At 42.3% G+C, this 17,235-nt stretch overlaps 1 protein-coding gene across 1 annotated transcript in view; it reads left to right on the top strand.

The window, feature by feature from the left end:
- The window catches only part of ME1 (malic enzyme 1), a 1,313,190-nt gene that overhangs the window by 864,399 nt on the left and 431,556 nt on the right, over nucleotides 1–17,235 (top strand). Inside the window, exon 7 of the mRNA XM_086926558.1 lies at nucleotides 1,521–1,630. Within this exon, the coding sequence (XP_086782684.1) occupies nucleotides 1,521–1,630 (110 nt within the window). The remainder of the gene's footprint in view (nucleotides 1–1,520; nucleotides 1,631–17,235) is intronic.

Below are 17,235 nucleotides of genomic sequence, written 5' to 3'. Positions count from 1 at the left end.
AAGTTGAAACGCGTTTTACCAAATCAACTATTTTAGATTGCTTAGCCTTCATTCATGAAACTTTTAAACTACTGTTTAATTTGCCCACGACCCACATAGTATTGTAGCTCTTAACAAGAGTGAAATTTAGGTGGCATCCTGAAGTAGTAGATGAAAAAAAGGAGCCCGTACAGAATTAAAAGAAATCCTTGGTTGTTTCTTACATTTCGAACTTTTCTCAGGAGGGATGCCAACCATTCTTGTCTTGGGTGACTAATATTCAGCGTCGTTTTGTTTAGGCTGCACTTGAGCATAGCGCATATTTAGTTGCTTTCCCTGTTATGAAGCAACAGCCTATGGATGTGATCTCTTGTCCATTTGATGGAATTTTGAAACAAAGCACACAACACTTAATTTTATTCTGTAGCTTTTATGAAGGTTTAAGGAAATACTATGTAAAAACAATTTTCCTTGCACAGAATATTAGGGCCCATATTACTGCTCTACAATATCTTATGTGCATTGGCAACTCTATGGGTCAGATGTAGGTAAACTACATTTACAGATTCTAGAATACCGAATTTTACTGATTCGGTATTTTAGAATCGGTAAATGCTATGTAGCTAAAAATTTGGTAAGTATTACCGAATCGGCACGATTTGGGATTTACCGAATCGGTATTTGCCGTTTCGGTAATTCCCATTCATTCCTATGGGCCTCTAAATAGTTGAATGACCCACTGTGTATGGATTTAACATATTTGTATGTTTTTATCTTTGTGTGTTTTATGAGATTATGGGCCTAACTACGATGGTGGTCGGACTAGCTTCTGTGTTTCTGTCGGAGACAGTTGGACCACTGCGGTCTTGTCGGAAGCACTCAGTCTGACAGCCAGATTATGATGTATGCCTCCTGTACTCTGACCGACCTCTGAAAGACCGCCGACTCCAACAGCCATTCTTCGACTGCCAAGATGGTGGTGGGAGAAAAACAGCAACCTTAGGGCAGTACAGGGATCTACAACCACTATCCGGATTACGTTGTGTGTTTCCACAACCCGACCGTGGCAGTCTGACCATCTGTCTCGAGTCATCAAAAAGGATGGATTTCAGGTGCATACTCACCCAAATCAGCTTCTCCCTGACAGTCACTGGCGTGGATGCCTTTCTCCTGATATCCACACAGATCGCCGCACTCCAGCAATAGGGTACATGGTAAATAAGGCTTATGCCCACATCTGTCATACATGTGTGTACTTATCACATTTCTTGTGATTTTATACACACTTGCTGCAATATATTCAGGGGCATGTCCACCACTGTAGATGAGACTGCCGTGGTAGCAGCAGTTGCATCGTAATACAGGTGTGGGAACTTTCCCAGCCTTCACGGTCAGAATCGTATCGCGGCTGCAGCGGTCTGACGGTCGGTCCGACCAGCATCGTAATCATGCCCTTTATCTAAAAATAAACTAAACTATAGATTGAACAAAAAATCTTTTTTAATGACAAACATGTTCACTTGATATCTTTTTTTCTGCAGATATGGCATGAATTGTCTTATTCAGTTCGAAGATTTTGCTAATGCAAATGCTTTCCGACTTCTTAACAAATATCGCAATCGTTACTGCACTTTCAATGATGACATTCAAGGTAAGAACAAAACTAACATTTTTTGGGAGGAACCTTCTAATCTTTGTAAAAAATGCGTCAGGAAATAATTTATCATTTTTTTATCATAGTGCCATGTTGCAAGGTGTTGGTTTATAAGTATTTTTCATGACATTACCTTAGTGAGACTGCTATTCAGACATCTATGTTAACTTTCCCTACCTTGACTTAATACATTTTGTCTTCTTACAACATATTCAGACAGTTCCATTCATGCCCACAATGCATCAACCTCCTCACTAATCAAAGTATTCAATTGTATCATTTGTATGAATCCGTTGTACAGGGTATCCTAGTAATCTATTAATCTGAAATTTGTAAATGTTTTTGCTATTCCTTTGAATTCAAGTCCTCACATACGCCACGGAACACTCATTAAAATTGTGGCACCACAATTGTGCATAGGCACAAGGTTTGGGTAACAGTGATTCTACCAAATCTGTGCCCTTCACACGTAAAACTCCTGTGACAATCCAGTTCTGCTGCATCTCCATTGCACAGGGTATCCCTGCAGCATCAATCACAGGTATTATGAAGTGAGAGTTGGCAAAGTGCTATTTTAACTGGAGACTAGTCCCAGCAGAATGCCAGGACTCCTATTATTAGTTTACAGCAAAAAAGTAATAGGGATTCTGCAATGAAGAACTTGTAGACCAGGTCCTCTTCTAATATGCTACACGTTTTGAGCACCATGAGCAAAGAGGAAGTCCAGTCAAATGTATATTCAGACTCCACTTAGGTTGCACTTGAAACCATGCATGTGTGTTCTAATGAAGCCACAGTTAGGTAGTAAAGGTACTAAATGAGCACTGGCTGCATGACTTCGAATTTTAAGCAGAGTTACTGAATTGTTCACTACTAACAAGGACTTTGAAGATCTTTCATCTTTAGATCCAAGTATAGATCATTTGAACAGCCTAAAAGTTCACGCCAGTTATTCCACTAATGAAGACTTAGGGGCAGATTTACAAGCCCCTTGCGCCTCTTTTACGCTGCTGTTGCGTCACTTTTGTGACTCAGCGGTGGCGCAAATCCAGCACCATGGTGCGGAGTACCTACAACGTGACGCATCTGGGAGATGCGTCATGTTGTAAAGCCCTGCGCCACATGTAGGCGTTCGGACGCAAGGGGGGGGGCGTTCCGGGGCAGGAATGCCTCGTAAAAGTGGCTGAGTGAAATCTACAAGATTTCACTCAGTCACTTTAAGGGCCATGCTGCATCAAAACCCTGCGCCTGCTTGAAGCAGGTGTAAGGATTGATGCATCATGTTAGAGATAGGGCACCCCCGAGCCATACTGGAGCTGCGTCACGCTTGCGATGCAACTCCAGCAATGTGCCGCATTTCTGCCGGGGATGCGTCACGCCCATCCGAGCGCCACGGGGGCCCGCATTATAAATGCGGCGCATCAGTGGTGGCGCACGGGTGGGCAGATGTGTCGCAACTCTTCTGGCGCATCTCTGCTGATTAGCAGAGATGCGCCAGAAGTCGTAAATCTGCCCCTTATTTTATCGGCTACAATACAAAAAGCGTTAAGTAACCTTTACTTATGGCATGAGAGTGAACAGTATGCAGAGGTCAAAACATCAATCCTTTATCTCTTCTTTAGGAAATCATGAATTTTCATGAGTGGAGTGTTAGAATCCTAATGCCGGAAAATAGGAACTGAAACATTATGGAAGATATTTACAATAAATTGTCGGACTGTGGAGCTCCTCCAGAATTGATAATGCAGCACTCAGACATTTTTTAAACGCAGAGATGTACCGTATTTACAAAAATACTATGCACCAGTAATAAAAAGATAAAAGAGAAATTGTTGATGAAGGAATATACCTTAGATGAGGCTGTTCGTATAGCTAAAGGAATGGAACAAACTGTGTTATGGATTAAGGAAATGGAAAATTCAACTATTACGAAAAGTGAAAAGGTGGAAGTTATTGAAAGGAAACCTGAGAATAAAAAAATAGATGTTAAAACTAAGAATGATTCAAAGGGATCACAAATGGAAAACATACATTTTCCAGTTAGAGATATAAAATGTTTTCGCTTGGGTCTCCAGAACACATTGCATCGAGCCTTTAGACGTATGGCTAGAAGTACACTCTGCAGAAACTGTGTTAAAAGAGCACATTTTGTGAAAATATGTCGTACAAAAATGCCAGAGAAAAATAGAGTACAAGAAATTGATGATACATGTGAAAATGTGGATGAAATTGTGTTAACAATTAATGGTTTTACAGAATGTTTTGAGAATAGTACTGTAGAAATGATCAAATTAGATTCAGAGGTAAAAATGGAGAGTGAAGATACATTAGAGAAACCTCATTGTAATATTTCCTTTGAGGGGAAGAAGATAAAAGTATTAGCATATTCTGGAAGTCTGTATACACTTATTTCAGATGCATCTTATATTCAAAATTGGTCTAAAGGAGATGGTCCGCCCTTGTGCAATTCAGATATTTGAGCTGTAGGGTATGCGGGAAAAAGAATTGAGATCAGAGGGATGTGTTGGATGACTATAAGGTTCAAGGTAGAAGCTGTCAAAGGTAGAGTTTACATTACTAATTTTGGTTCTGATCTTTTAGGATGGCGTCATCAGAAAGATCTGAATATCATAATAGATCCTAATGCCAACGAACCTGTAATGGTTTTAGAAAGAGCGTATGTGAGAGAAGTGGCAGATTGTGTTGAGTTAATGAGTAAATATCCTAAGGTTTTTAACTCCAATTTAGGTTTATTAAAAAGGTACTCACACTAAATAATTTTAAAAGAGAATGCAAAGGCTGTGGTACATAAGACAAGGAATGTTCTAAATTTGATGCTAGAACCATTGTGCCAAGAAATTGTGAATATGTTGAAACAAGACATCATTGAGCCTATCTATGCATCAGAATGGTTGGCTCCCATTGTAATTGCTCCAAAGGATGGTGGGAAAACTCATCTTTTCATTGATTTACGTGACTTAAACAGGAATTTGTGGGTGGATAGGCAACCTCTCCCCAATATATCTGAGATGTTATCCACTATGGGAGGAGGAACTGTATTTTATGTTCTTGATATGTCAGCTGCGTATCATCAAATCAATTTGTGTAAGGAATCAAGAGATCTGACTTCATTGGCAACTATTGTAGGTGCGTTTAGATATAAGAGGATGCCTTTTAGACTGGCATCGGCATCAGCCATTTTTCAAAATGTAATGGAAATTTTTGGGGGAGATTTAGAAAAAGTTTAGTGTTTTCAAGATGACATTTTAATTGTAATTTAAATGTTTGAAGAAGTGATGAAAAGGTTAGAAAAACATGGGTTAGCGATATATATGGAGAAATGCCAAGTGAGAAAAGAACGAGTGCATTATCTAGGTCATGAGGTTACTGCTAGTGGAATAAGACCTAAGAAAAGGATTATAAAAGCTGTTACTATGGCTCCTGAACCATCGGATAAAGACAAACTTAGGTCATTCTTAGGGTTAGTAGAATATTGTGCTAAGTACATTGAAAATTTTACTGAACTTGTGGAACCTTTGAGAGTGATAATGAAAAAGAATGTGGCATTTGAATGGAAATAGTAAAAGAGCGTTTGAATCTGTTAAAAAACCAATATCAGGTGCACCATTTTTGGGCCGGTTTGAGATTACAGGAAGGACATATTTGACCACAGATGCTAGTGGTGTAGGAATTAGGGCAGTGTTGTCACAAATAATAAATTGTGAGGAACGTATTATTGGTTTGGGATCCAGAAGGTTGCAAGGTGCTGAACGTTCGTATTTTGTAATCGAAAGGGAGGCTTTAGCTTGTTGCTTGGCGATCAACCACTTTAAGTTGTAAGTGTGGGGTTTGCCGTTTAAGACCCGAACAGACCATAAGCCTCTGACCTATATTTTTAAAGGAAGGAGAGGGTTGGAGGGTGGTGTGACACCCCCCTTATATAGGTGGTTGTTGTCGGTTACCAAATTTAATTTTGAAGTTGAATATGTAAAGGGTACACAAAATGTGGTTGCGGATTTTTTATTGAGAATGCCATTGGAAGGAGATTGTGATAAAATAATCAGTGATTCTGTGGATGTGATTAACAGTGGAGAAATGGCTTTGTGTTTTGAAGAATGGGAGGAAGCAAGAGAACAAGATTCGGGGTAATTGAGAATGGAAACTAAAGTTGTTCAAGGTTGGAATATCGAAGATAGCAGGGATCATGAATTAAGTGAGTTCTTAAGGTAAGAGATGAGTTAAGCATATGTGAGGGTAAAGTAGGAGAGGACACCAGATTGTTACTCCTAGAAATATGCACAAGCGTGTTCTAGATATTGTTCATGAAGGGCATCCTGGACGGAATATGTCCAAGCGTAGGGTCAGAGAGTCATTCTGGTGGCCTGGAATGGATGGCGATGTGGCGGATATAGTGAAGGATTGTTATATATGTGCTAATAGTGACAAATCCAAAGTTGTGAGGCAACCTCCTCTGGTATGTACCGACTTCCCAAATAGACCGTGGGAAAGATTGGCAATCGGTTTAATTGGACCTGTAAGTAGATTAGGGTACAAGGATAGATATATTCTTGTATTGGTAGATTACCATTCTAAGTGGTTTGTAGTGAAGACAATAAGTGAAGTTAATATGTTTTTCTAGAGGAAGGAATTCCTGCGTCATTGGTGTCTGACAATGGAATGCAATTTGTTTCCAGGGAAATAGAAGAGTATTTGAAAAGAATGGGAATTAAACATGAGAGAGTCGCCCTTTTCAGACCACAAGCTAATGGTCTAGTGGAAAGAGTAAACTGTCTTGTAATGGACAACATCCAGCTTTCTCCTGCAAATGGGTTGTCCTGGAAATATGAGTTAGGAAAAATGATGTGGACCCATAGGATTAGTCCACATTCAGCGACTGGTGTACCTCTGTTCATATCTTTCAAAGGAAGAGAACCTGGAGAGTCAGAATGTCATGTGTGGTTGAGCAAGAAAGCCAAAATTTGGGTTGATCGTGCAGAAGTCAAAGAGAGAGTTAAAAGGGGTCAAGAAAGAATGGAAAGAGCATACCATTTTAAGAAAGGAGTGAAGAAAATATGGATTCCAGCAGGTGATTGGGTAGTAGTTCATAAGAATGAGTGGGTTCAGAAGAGAGAGAGTAAATATTTGGGACCATTCCAGGTTAAAGTTATTAAAGGAAGTGTTGTAAAATTGGATGATGGAACTACATGGAGTTTAGGTAATATATGCAAAGCATGTGAACCATAAGACTATATATTATTATATCTTGAGAATGCAAAGTATGTGAACCATTAGACTATATATTATTATATCTTGAGACATTATTTTTAGATAGTGACATTCTATGTGATGTATGTTAACTATGTGATGAGCTTATATGTGTAATATTGCTTATGTTCTAGTTATTGGATTTTTTATGTGAATTGTGTATGTTATGTTTATTACCTTATTACTGACATTGTATGGTCATTTTGTAGTGTTTTCTACTATCATTGTTATTTTATTGTGGAAAAAGTAAGATATGTGGAGATGTCATAGAATGTGTAGGACTTCTACTCAAAGAGTTCTCTTGTTAGAGTTCTGTTAAAGTCAGTTAGAGAGCACTTGAAGACTATGGATGTTGCTCTTTGTTGGAGATGTGATTTACAATAAACTACAGCTAAGAAACCTCAGAAGGCTTTTCTTTTCACACTCGCTCCGAATATGCACCAGAAGGCAATGTAACTTTTAGTCTCGTCTAAGTGTCATTCGTTGATGATATCTGTAGCATAGTATACAATAATTAACTATGTGAATGTTGGGTCAGGCGTGTTAGAAAAGTCATGGGCTTGAGCACATGGCAATAAAGGCACACATCTGATTAAACGATCCAGTCAATATTGATGTGTTTATTTGCATGGCACCTTTAACCAAAGTATTCACAGAAAACCATATACAAAAACGTATACCTTAGCGGAAAAAAGACATAAAGCTATATAAGGATTCATTATTTAGCACGAGTTTCGAGACAAAGTAGGAACCAGAAACTTTTAAGTTTGGAGTGTTGTACACCCACGGAACAGGAGGAATGTTAATAGGTAGAGCATTGCAGAGAAGACTAGACAGCAAGAATAACAAAGAAATAACCAGCATTTGTAATGCATTTGGACTCGCCGTTGGGACCTTATAAGTATTTAGCCATGCAGCACATTATTCTGGCACTCAATCAATCACAACTGTAGTGTGTGAGTGCTCGTAGAGTAGCGTCAATTTCCTTACTAAGATAACTATTATCAAAGCAAAGAAGTGTGAGCTTCTCACATATTTAAGTAATGAAATGGGTCAACAGTGACCACTTCCTTCGGACTTAAGAGCTCTACAGATGCCCTCTCCTGGACTGCTCTCAAGGGTAAGGAAGATGTTGTCAGGTGTGTTATAAGCCCAGCGAGACGTCACTTTGCAAGTGTATGTGATGCTAAGCAGCTTGGCCATGTGTGCAGTGGAGTGAACCAGTACCCCAGTGTTATTCCTTGGCTCAGGACACATAGGCCGAGGTGACGAGGGGTTGTGTAGAGAGGAGGGGAAGAGTGTGGGACAGTAGGATGGGGTTAACACAGAGGAGCTGAGAATTGGTGGCAGAATAATGGGGGCAAAATCTTCAAACCCGCCGTAAAAAGCAAATATCAACAGAGATGGGAAGGGGAAGGAGCACACAGTGGCAGAAACAGAATTACATGGAATGTGAGGGAGCATAAACATGTGCTGGCAAGATAGTAGTGGGAACTGGTACCACTACTATTATAGCCAATAAGGGGCTACCCGGCCCGATACAGCCGTGCATAGACTGTGGAGCTCTGAACTGATTCCAGGCACCGTACACTGCATCTCCTCTGTTAGGTGATCCTTCCTGTTGCAAAATGGTGAAGAATTCATTTGCATAAAGTAAAAGAATAAGCCACCACTGCGCCCAATGGCCAGATCATCATGCATGCATTACAGAGGAAGCACTCCCATGTCCCGACAAGGAAATTAGATTGATTTAGTCAAACTCTTGAAAATAAAACTTCAATTTTTTCTCCTGCGCCAATAAAAAGTGGTGGATTTAAACAAAAAAGAGATAACCACTATCTAAGTTGGCAGATGCCTGAAATGAATTGAAACTTCCAAAACCCACACATTGTTCCCTGTTGTGGAAAATTTAATGAATAGCAACTTTGTCAGTCAGGCATGACTTATTCCCCATTCAGTTGCAACACGCAAAGGAAGGTGACAGTTGCTGGGACGCCAGAGTCACAAAAGGGAGGGGCAGAATGGGTGGAATATGATTTAGGGCAGATGCCCGGCACAGGCCTGGTGGCTCGAGTGCACTTCCTGCCAGCTCTTTCCCAGCTCTGCAGAAGCAGGGAGGAGGCCGATTTCCTGATTTTAATTGAGGAAGGCCAGAGAGGGAGGACCCTGCATGGCTATTTGTCACTCCTTTTCAAGGAACGTCAAGGAGAAAATGATACATTGTCTTTCCAGGGGAAGAAGAAAAGTGCACACTTTCAGAAAGCTGAAAGGCGGAGCCTGGGAAATACAGCGCCCAGGTCAAAAAGGAAGATCATCCTGGAGTCATTCTGAAGCCATCCGATGACTTCAGCCAGGCTATGCCTGCAATTATCTGGGGAAGTAATCCGAAGCCATCCTGAAATATGCCTATAGGCATAAATATTTAAGTGAGACGAGTCTAAATGTCATCAGAGAAACTACTCCAGGATTAGTTCCTGGGGACTTCAATTAAAAGTGTGTGATGATCTCCTACTGCTCCAGGAATACTAAGTGACAACTTGATTAGAAAGTGATTACTCCTGAATAATTCCAGGACAACTTTATGATGAGCACCAATTACTCTAGGATGATTTCATGAGAACTTTAGAATGAGTGCAGATTAGTTCTGGATGATTTCAGTACAACTTCAAGATGAGAGTGGATTACTGTAGGATGCTTTCATGACAACTTCAGGACAAGCATGACTTTCTTAGATGAGTTAATGTCAACTGTGCAATAAGAATAATACAGGAATTTCCCGGGATTGCTCCTGAAAGATTTAATATCAGAAATGGTTTGATTTACGTTTGTGAGTTTTGTGTTATACAAGAACATACTCTGCAAATGCCACTTCCAATTCACGTTCCTCAAGCAAAATTTAGAAACCCACATTTGCTGGTAAGTAAATATTAGGAATATAACTTCCTCCATGACAAAAAGGGCAATGTGGTGGGATACGACATTTCTATTAACTGTATACTATGAATTATAAATAATTAGCCATCAGGCCAATTGATATTAATTCTTTAGCCGACAATTTCATGAAGCACAATGGCAAAGTGTTAGAAAGTGGTATAAAATGAATCTGCAATAAAATTAGGTGCAGGCAAACCAGTCAAAGATTCAGCATTGTAAAGACGCCTTGCAGCTTCTCACTATACCATACTCGTGGATCTTTCCTTCACAGGAGGTGCAAGCCATTAGTTAATGTTTTTCCTTTTCAAATATGGAGACTCTCTATGGCAAAGGACTGGAAATAAATAATTAAAATGAAACAGATCTGAAATGTGAGAACATGCGATTTATTAAGTAAAGTGGGTACTTGGCCTTGTAGGGACCCATGATACTGCACATTGGATTAAAATTAGTGCTCCAGGTTTTATGGTATTTATTTTTGGGATATTTCCATCTGTATTTATCCATAATTATTTTTTGTCAACTTTATCTGTATTTATCATTATACATTATCGGTTTTGTAAGAAAAAAAAAGCTGAAACTGTTATATTTACACATGTATTTAACCAATAAATATGCAGTCATTTTGTGAATGTCTGCCAGGTTTCAGTGATATGAACACTCAGAGAAGATAAATCAATGCACTTATAGGAAAATATGCGCATTTCAGTATCAGCCTTGTGCATATCTACTGCTGTTTAATAGCCTGATTCATCATGCAGAATTGCGCTCGCAAAGGGCCAGATTCTGAGAATCTGGCCATTTGCGAGTGCGATTTTTGCATTTGGGATTTATCACCCAAATGCAAAAATCGGTAATAGCGAAACCGCTATTTTGCGAGGAATTACATTTAAGGAATCTCTATTTGAGATTCCTTAAATGCAATTCATCATCCATTTTTAAATAGCGAATTCGCAATTTCGGCCTGCTATTTACCGCGAGGTCAAACCTCGTGGTAAATAGCGAAAACTTAGAAAAATGCTTTTAAAAGCATTTTTCTAAGTTGCATGTGGCACACACACATGTCCTTTGGACATGTGTGTGCGCAACACCTGTTTAAATTTGCATTTAAGGGGTGCTACAGGGTGTCCTTTGGACACCCCTGGCACCCTTTAAATCGCAATCTTATTTGCGATTAGCAAATTGCTAATCGCAAATAAGGAATACTCTCCATTCATTCCTATGGGCCTTTTGGCCCATAGGAATGAATGGGGAGTTATTCCTTATTTGCGATTAGCAATTTGCTAATCGCAAATAAGGAATATGTAGGAATCGCATTTTCTTTTGCGATTCCTACATGAATCCTGTTTTGCGAGCCTGTAATAGCGATTCCTTATGAATCGCTATTATAGACTCGCAAAACGGGTCGTTGATGAATCAGGCTATTTGTCTCTTTACTAAAATTACTTTTTTTGAACCCACTTGCCTATCAATCCACACAGTTATTTTCCTGGCAGTCATGGCAAAGTGTATTTAGAATCATTCAAAAAGCACCCAATTTCCGTTTTAATCCACATTTAAAAACAAATACAGACAAGAAAATAAATGGGTTTCTGTCTGTATTTATCTGTAAAAATCAGTAAAAACGGAAACCAGGGAGCTTTAATTAATATGTACTCTGTCAGTGTAAAACTTCCTCTGTGCCATTGAAGTAAGCCATCCGACCATGTGCCCTATTTAAATGGGATATTCAGATGTAAATTTGTTTTACTGACTGTCAGGACCAGATATATTCTTGTAGTGATGGATGGTAAAAAAAGATAAAAAATGACCTGAGCTTCCATAGTTTGGGGAGTTGTTGAATCCTCCTTTCCTCACTTCCTGAGAGTAGAATGAGCGTGGAGGTAGAGCTAAGCTACGCTTGGAGTCCGGAGTCTGGAGTTTGGCGTTTGCTGCTGGTCACTGCCGCCTCGGAGCTGCAGTGGCCTTTTACTGTGGCCGGAGATTGCACCAGCGGAACCGGTGTTCTATGATCCGCTGCCCCCCGTGAGGCACTGGACCCTCCTGCTTTGCGCAAGCGCACGCATGCGCACATTGCGGCCCGATGACGTGCCGATGACGTGCCATCACGCCCACCATCTTTCCATGTACCCCCTAACAAATGCCATTTGCGCATGCTCTGTTGAGACATGGCTCGTGTCTCGGGCAGAAAGCGCCCGCGGGGTCCTTGTGCCGACCGCGTTCATAACGTTGGAGTCGCCAGCCCTGTATTTTAACTCCAATTATAAAACGATTACTGTCCCTGACGAGGCACTTTAGGCGGGGCAGTCCTGCTCTGGAGGCAATAAACAATGAACTGGCCTTGGGTTCCCGGAGCAGCACTGCCCGCCTAAAGCGCTTCGTCAGGGACGGTAAACGTTTTATAATTGGAGTTAAAATAAAGGGGTGGCCAGTGTTTAATATATGCTCTTACAATACTTTTATAACTGCACTTACAATATAACACTCAGCCTCGTACACCGCCTCGGGCTGGTGGCGGCTCGAGGCTGTGAACGCGGTCGGCACAAGGACCCCGCGGGCGCTCTCTGCCCCTTTGTCTCTCAATATGTCTAAATCTGCACCCCGTGACGTAGGGGGGGCAGCCACTCATGGGGATACAATGATTCTCAGAACACCGGCGTGGCCGCCGTGACAGGGAGATGTGCAACGGATGCGGTGTGGCCTTTTACATCTCTGGCCTGTCTTTCGTGTCCCCGGTGCCGGGCCGAGAACAACTAAGAACAACCCGGAGGGTGCGGTTTGGGGATCACCTGGAGGCCGGTGAGTTCAGCGGCAGGAGCTGGACTTGGAGCTGGAGCTAGGGCGTGACCTGCCACCGTAGGCTTGTGCTCGCTCGCTCGCCTGTGTGCAGCTCGAAGTTGCTTTGTCTGCTCTGTCTGCGTGGCTGCGCATCTGTTCCCCAACGCTTCTCTTTCGGCCCCCCGACTGGCCGCTTCAGCAGCACAAGCTGCCTGCTCGGGTGTCTGTTCATGAACTGAGTTCTAACTAGAGACAGACTTTTGACAGACTTGTGCTAGCGCTAGAGCGTGTGAGGACCCGTGAAAAATGAAAAGCAACAAGAAAGTGACAAGAAAGTGAAAAGTAGGAGAAAGAGAAAGAGAGAGAGTGTGATCACCTTAAAGGCTCTGTGAGGGTCTGGCATGGCAAGCAACTGCGAATTCCATCCCTACCTCATTCCTCCTGCTCTTCTCCTGCTCTTCTGCTCTCCTGCTCCACTGCAAGCTTGGTCCACCCGCAATTTCCACCCTGCTCACACGGTCATCTTGAACGGCCAAGACAGGTCACCTAGCTCTTTCTTATTTCTGGCCAATGTAAAGGATGTGATCAGGCAATCAGAGGTCAACAGCCCCAAAAAAGAAAAAAAAACAGAGAGAAAAGCTGGAGACATCAACCCGGACACAGGGGCATATTATCAAGGGGGTTTATCTCCGTTTTTTGGCTTTAAAAGCCAAGAAAGCTGAGATAAAATTATCTCCCTATTACCTAGCTGTAGGAGATAGCGACCATCTTGGGCCCCGCTTTGCATGTCAGTGATATTTATCACTAATGACATGCAAAGTGGGTGTGCCAAGATGTTAGCGACTGGAAACAGTCGCTAACATCGCTAACTCCTATTACCAACTTTTGGAGATATTCGCGCTAAGCGCGAATATCTCCAAAAGGTAACACCTGCCCCTGAGCAGTTCTTAGCCATGTTATCCAATGGTAGGTGGATAACATGGCAAAGAGCATTAGCTCGGTAATGCATGAATATCGCTGACTTTTCAGCGATATTCATGCATTTCGGTCGATTTTTATCGCTTAGGAGATATACCTTGATAATAGCAAGGTTCCTAAGCAATAAAAATCGCCGCAGCTCGGCGATAAAAAAATCGCCGCTAAACCAACATAGCGATAATTATCGCTAGTTGTTGGTAATATGCCCCACAGATCGGTTATTAAACCTGTCGGCAAGTGCATCTGGAAGCACCACAGTCAGCACGTCCCATCTGCATACGAAGCAAGCAGGCTTGGTGGGCCATAAACCATTCAGCATCCAACCAAAAATAACTACAAAATTTGTCTTTCTGAAAGATGCAGGGTCAGCCGTCTTTTCGAGTAATATGAAAATCATGGGACTACCCATTCCTCTGAGCCCCACAGTGACCATTTGCAAGGGTAGCTCAGGTGGCAACATAGAGATAGGTAAATCTCAAACTAATCAAGCGTCAGACACCAGCAATTTTGATGAGCTCACACCACCACAGGAGGGAGGAGACTCTAACACATCCACGCTGAGCAGCTTGGGGGTCTTAACAGTCACGACTTTGGAGAATATCAAAACTATGACTATACCAACTCATCCAGTGTCCAGGAGTGACTCTGCAGCTATTACTGCTATCAGACCAAATTTTATCTGAAAAAACACTGATCCCTCAATAAAATCCGGCAGAGAGACAATGAGTGATTATGCAGCCACCACTGCTGCCAACCCCCACTTCAGCTCAAATCCAATGTACAAATACACTGATCCACTGACAAATCCTGGCACAAAGGACAGTTCAATCAACATGACGGAGGGGGGAGCGGTCACATCTGCTCTCAAACCATCTGTACCACAAGAGCACTCACCATCTTGGGGGGACAGAGGAAGAGAACCTGCCCAGCGCTCACAACATTAATTGTGCTGGTCTATGCCTTTGTCAAACACGGAGGAAGTTCGCACTATGGAGAGAGATCTCTCCTTTTTAGAATCAAAAGAATGGGAAAAAATGCTGTCTTCCTATGGAAAAGATGCCCCCGGCCATCCGCGGCCATCTTCGTGCCCAAATGAGGGGAAGAAGGAGGATTTCGAACAGGAGAATGCATGGGCCACAGCTCTGCACATCCTACAAAGATCTATCAAGCCAACAAAATGGATATACAAATCAGCCTCAAGCACACTGGCCGAGAAAATTACAAATCTAAATAACTTGATCAGACGGGCTAAAGTGGACGCAGACCTCCCACAACAAGGATGCGATTGTTCACCAATCATGGAGAAATTGAGCATGCTCCCAGTCATGATGGAAAAATGGATAGTATAACTAAAAGAAATTACAAACACAAAGCCATTCTCCTCAAGTAATAGTGACGGTTACTCATGTCTTGCAAACAAGGTTAAGGCAGCAGCAAATTCAGGGGTGAGAGAGGCAGTAGTCATGGCCTCGTCTTCACCCCTGGACACATCGGACATTGGCAGTTTAATGATCGACCAACAAAAAGTCCCCCTCGCAGGCAAAGCTAAGTCCATTTCACCACCTCCAACGGATCAGGACATGGAAGACCACACCGGCAAGGGGAAAAGACAGAGGAAGCGAAAAGGCCGTAATAAGATCCACAGGACCAAGCAAGATCTGGGCCTCTACCTACTGTTTAACACCTACAGACAAGCTGCCGCTACAGGGCATAATGATCCAACAAGAATAGATGAACCCCCAAAAAAACAGAGGTCCAAACAACTCCATTTGATAGCGACAAACAAAATCAGATTGACACCTCGCCACTTGTGAAGGAGAAGGATGCAGCCGGGGTAGATTAGGCACACCTGAGATATAGTGGGAAAACGAAGCCAACTATAACCATCCAAATGACACTTCAGGACCCAACGCCACCGCCAAAGGCAGAGGGTCAAAGATCCACCTGGCCCACAGAGCTGTTTGGCAGCATCAATTCATCAAATCAGGCCCAAATCAGCAGCTCACACAAAAATCATTCGATCAATTTTATGACACCGGCGAAGGGCAAGGGAGGCGAAGTACTAACCAGCTGTGGTGCAACTCAAAAGAGCCCTAGAGTATGGAACAGGTAATCTCCTACACCTGTTCACAAAGCAGTGAATGTGCAAATATCTGGACCCCCGACAGGAATAGACCTAACACACTGTGTTCAAAGAACAGAGCCACAACCCGGGGCTCCTGTGGTCCCCTCCCACGGAGACACAACTTTCATGCTTCTTTATCCGGAGTACAAGTCCAAAGGTAGCTGTGATATATTAAACTGCGGGAACATCATCAAATTGTTAGAAGCGATAGGCCTGTCAAATGTCATAACCTCACAAGATATCACATCAATAGAATTTATTGCATGAGGCCTGGGTCAAACAAATGAAACCATGAAGTTTACCTCGAGCTCGACAGAGGCAATTAACAAGATCTTATGGCACACAGAAGTCTTCAAGCAGTGGGGCATAATCATACTACCTGGCAGGGAACAAGGCTATCCTCATGTTCTGGAGAAAACCTGAGGCATTGAGCGTCCACTCGCAGAAAAAAAGAGCAGTCTATTCAGTCCTGTGGAGCGCCCGCAACAAAACTTTTACCTCTGACTCAAATGTAACAAGAGAGGACCAGATCACTCTTAATAGGGGTCTGGAACAGGCAGGAACATGGTCATGGCTCACGGGATCCTTAAACTCAACCCGGCTGCTATGCTGACAATACATCAGCCAAAAGGGTCACGAAACCTGTCCACTAAGGATTTGCTCTTGGAATCATTAATGGGCAATCAAATAAACTGGGGGACAGGGAAATAATGATCTCCTACTTACGATAATTTCAGATCATACTGCTGCAAGAGACATGGCTTGTGGAGCCCCAGCAATTAGAAGGGATCAAAACTCACCACATTCCATCTCTAGCCGTCTAGCAATTTACATATCAATAAAAAATTCAACCTCCTTATGGGACCTCACAAGCCCTTCCAATTCTCTTCAGTCTGTGGGAATCTCTTTTAGCATTAACAAAGGCCAGCCCCGGTCCATAACTTTAATGAATGCCTATGTTTGCCCAAACTCAGTGTCCAGGCAAACCTTCTCAGACGAAGTGACAGCGACAGTGCTAAGAACGAAATCTGTATTTTCGAATGCAGAAATAATACTATCTGGTGATTTCGACACGTGGCTAATGTCGACCTACAGAAAAACGAGGTAACCAAATCACATGAAAGCGTTTTTGGTCATTCTACCGCAGGACCACCCCGGATGGCCCAAGGAAGACACAAAGGGACGTCCCTTAGAAGGTAACCTGGAACACCTTGGTCTTAGAGCCCTCAATGGGCGCTTGCTCCCGGACAAGCCACCCTGCCTTTCATACTTATCGAAAAATGGCGCATCCTTAATTGATTACACCTTTGTCAGCCTTTCCCTCTTGCGTCAAATATTAGGCTTCGGTTTCGGCAGAAGAATAGAAAGTGACCACAGCCCTCAAGAAATATCGCTTAGCACCAGACTGGTGCAACACGCTGAGGCAAGGGTTCAAGCTTTTGATAGCTGTACGATCAATCTAAAATGAATCAAGTGCTCGGTCAATCAACTACAGCAGGTAGCAACGGAGGCAAAATACATA

This window comes from Lissotriton vulgaris, chromosome 6 (assembly GCF_964263255.1).
Source record: "Lissotriton vulgaris chromosome 6, aLisVul1.2, whole genome shotgun sequence".
Lineage (NCBI taxonomy): Eukaryota > Metazoa > Chordata > Amphibia > Caudata > Salamandridae > Lissotriton > Lissotriton vulgaris.
The sequence above is the reverse complement of the archived record's forward strand: the minus strand, read 5'-3'. Positions and strand labels throughout refer to the sequence as shown.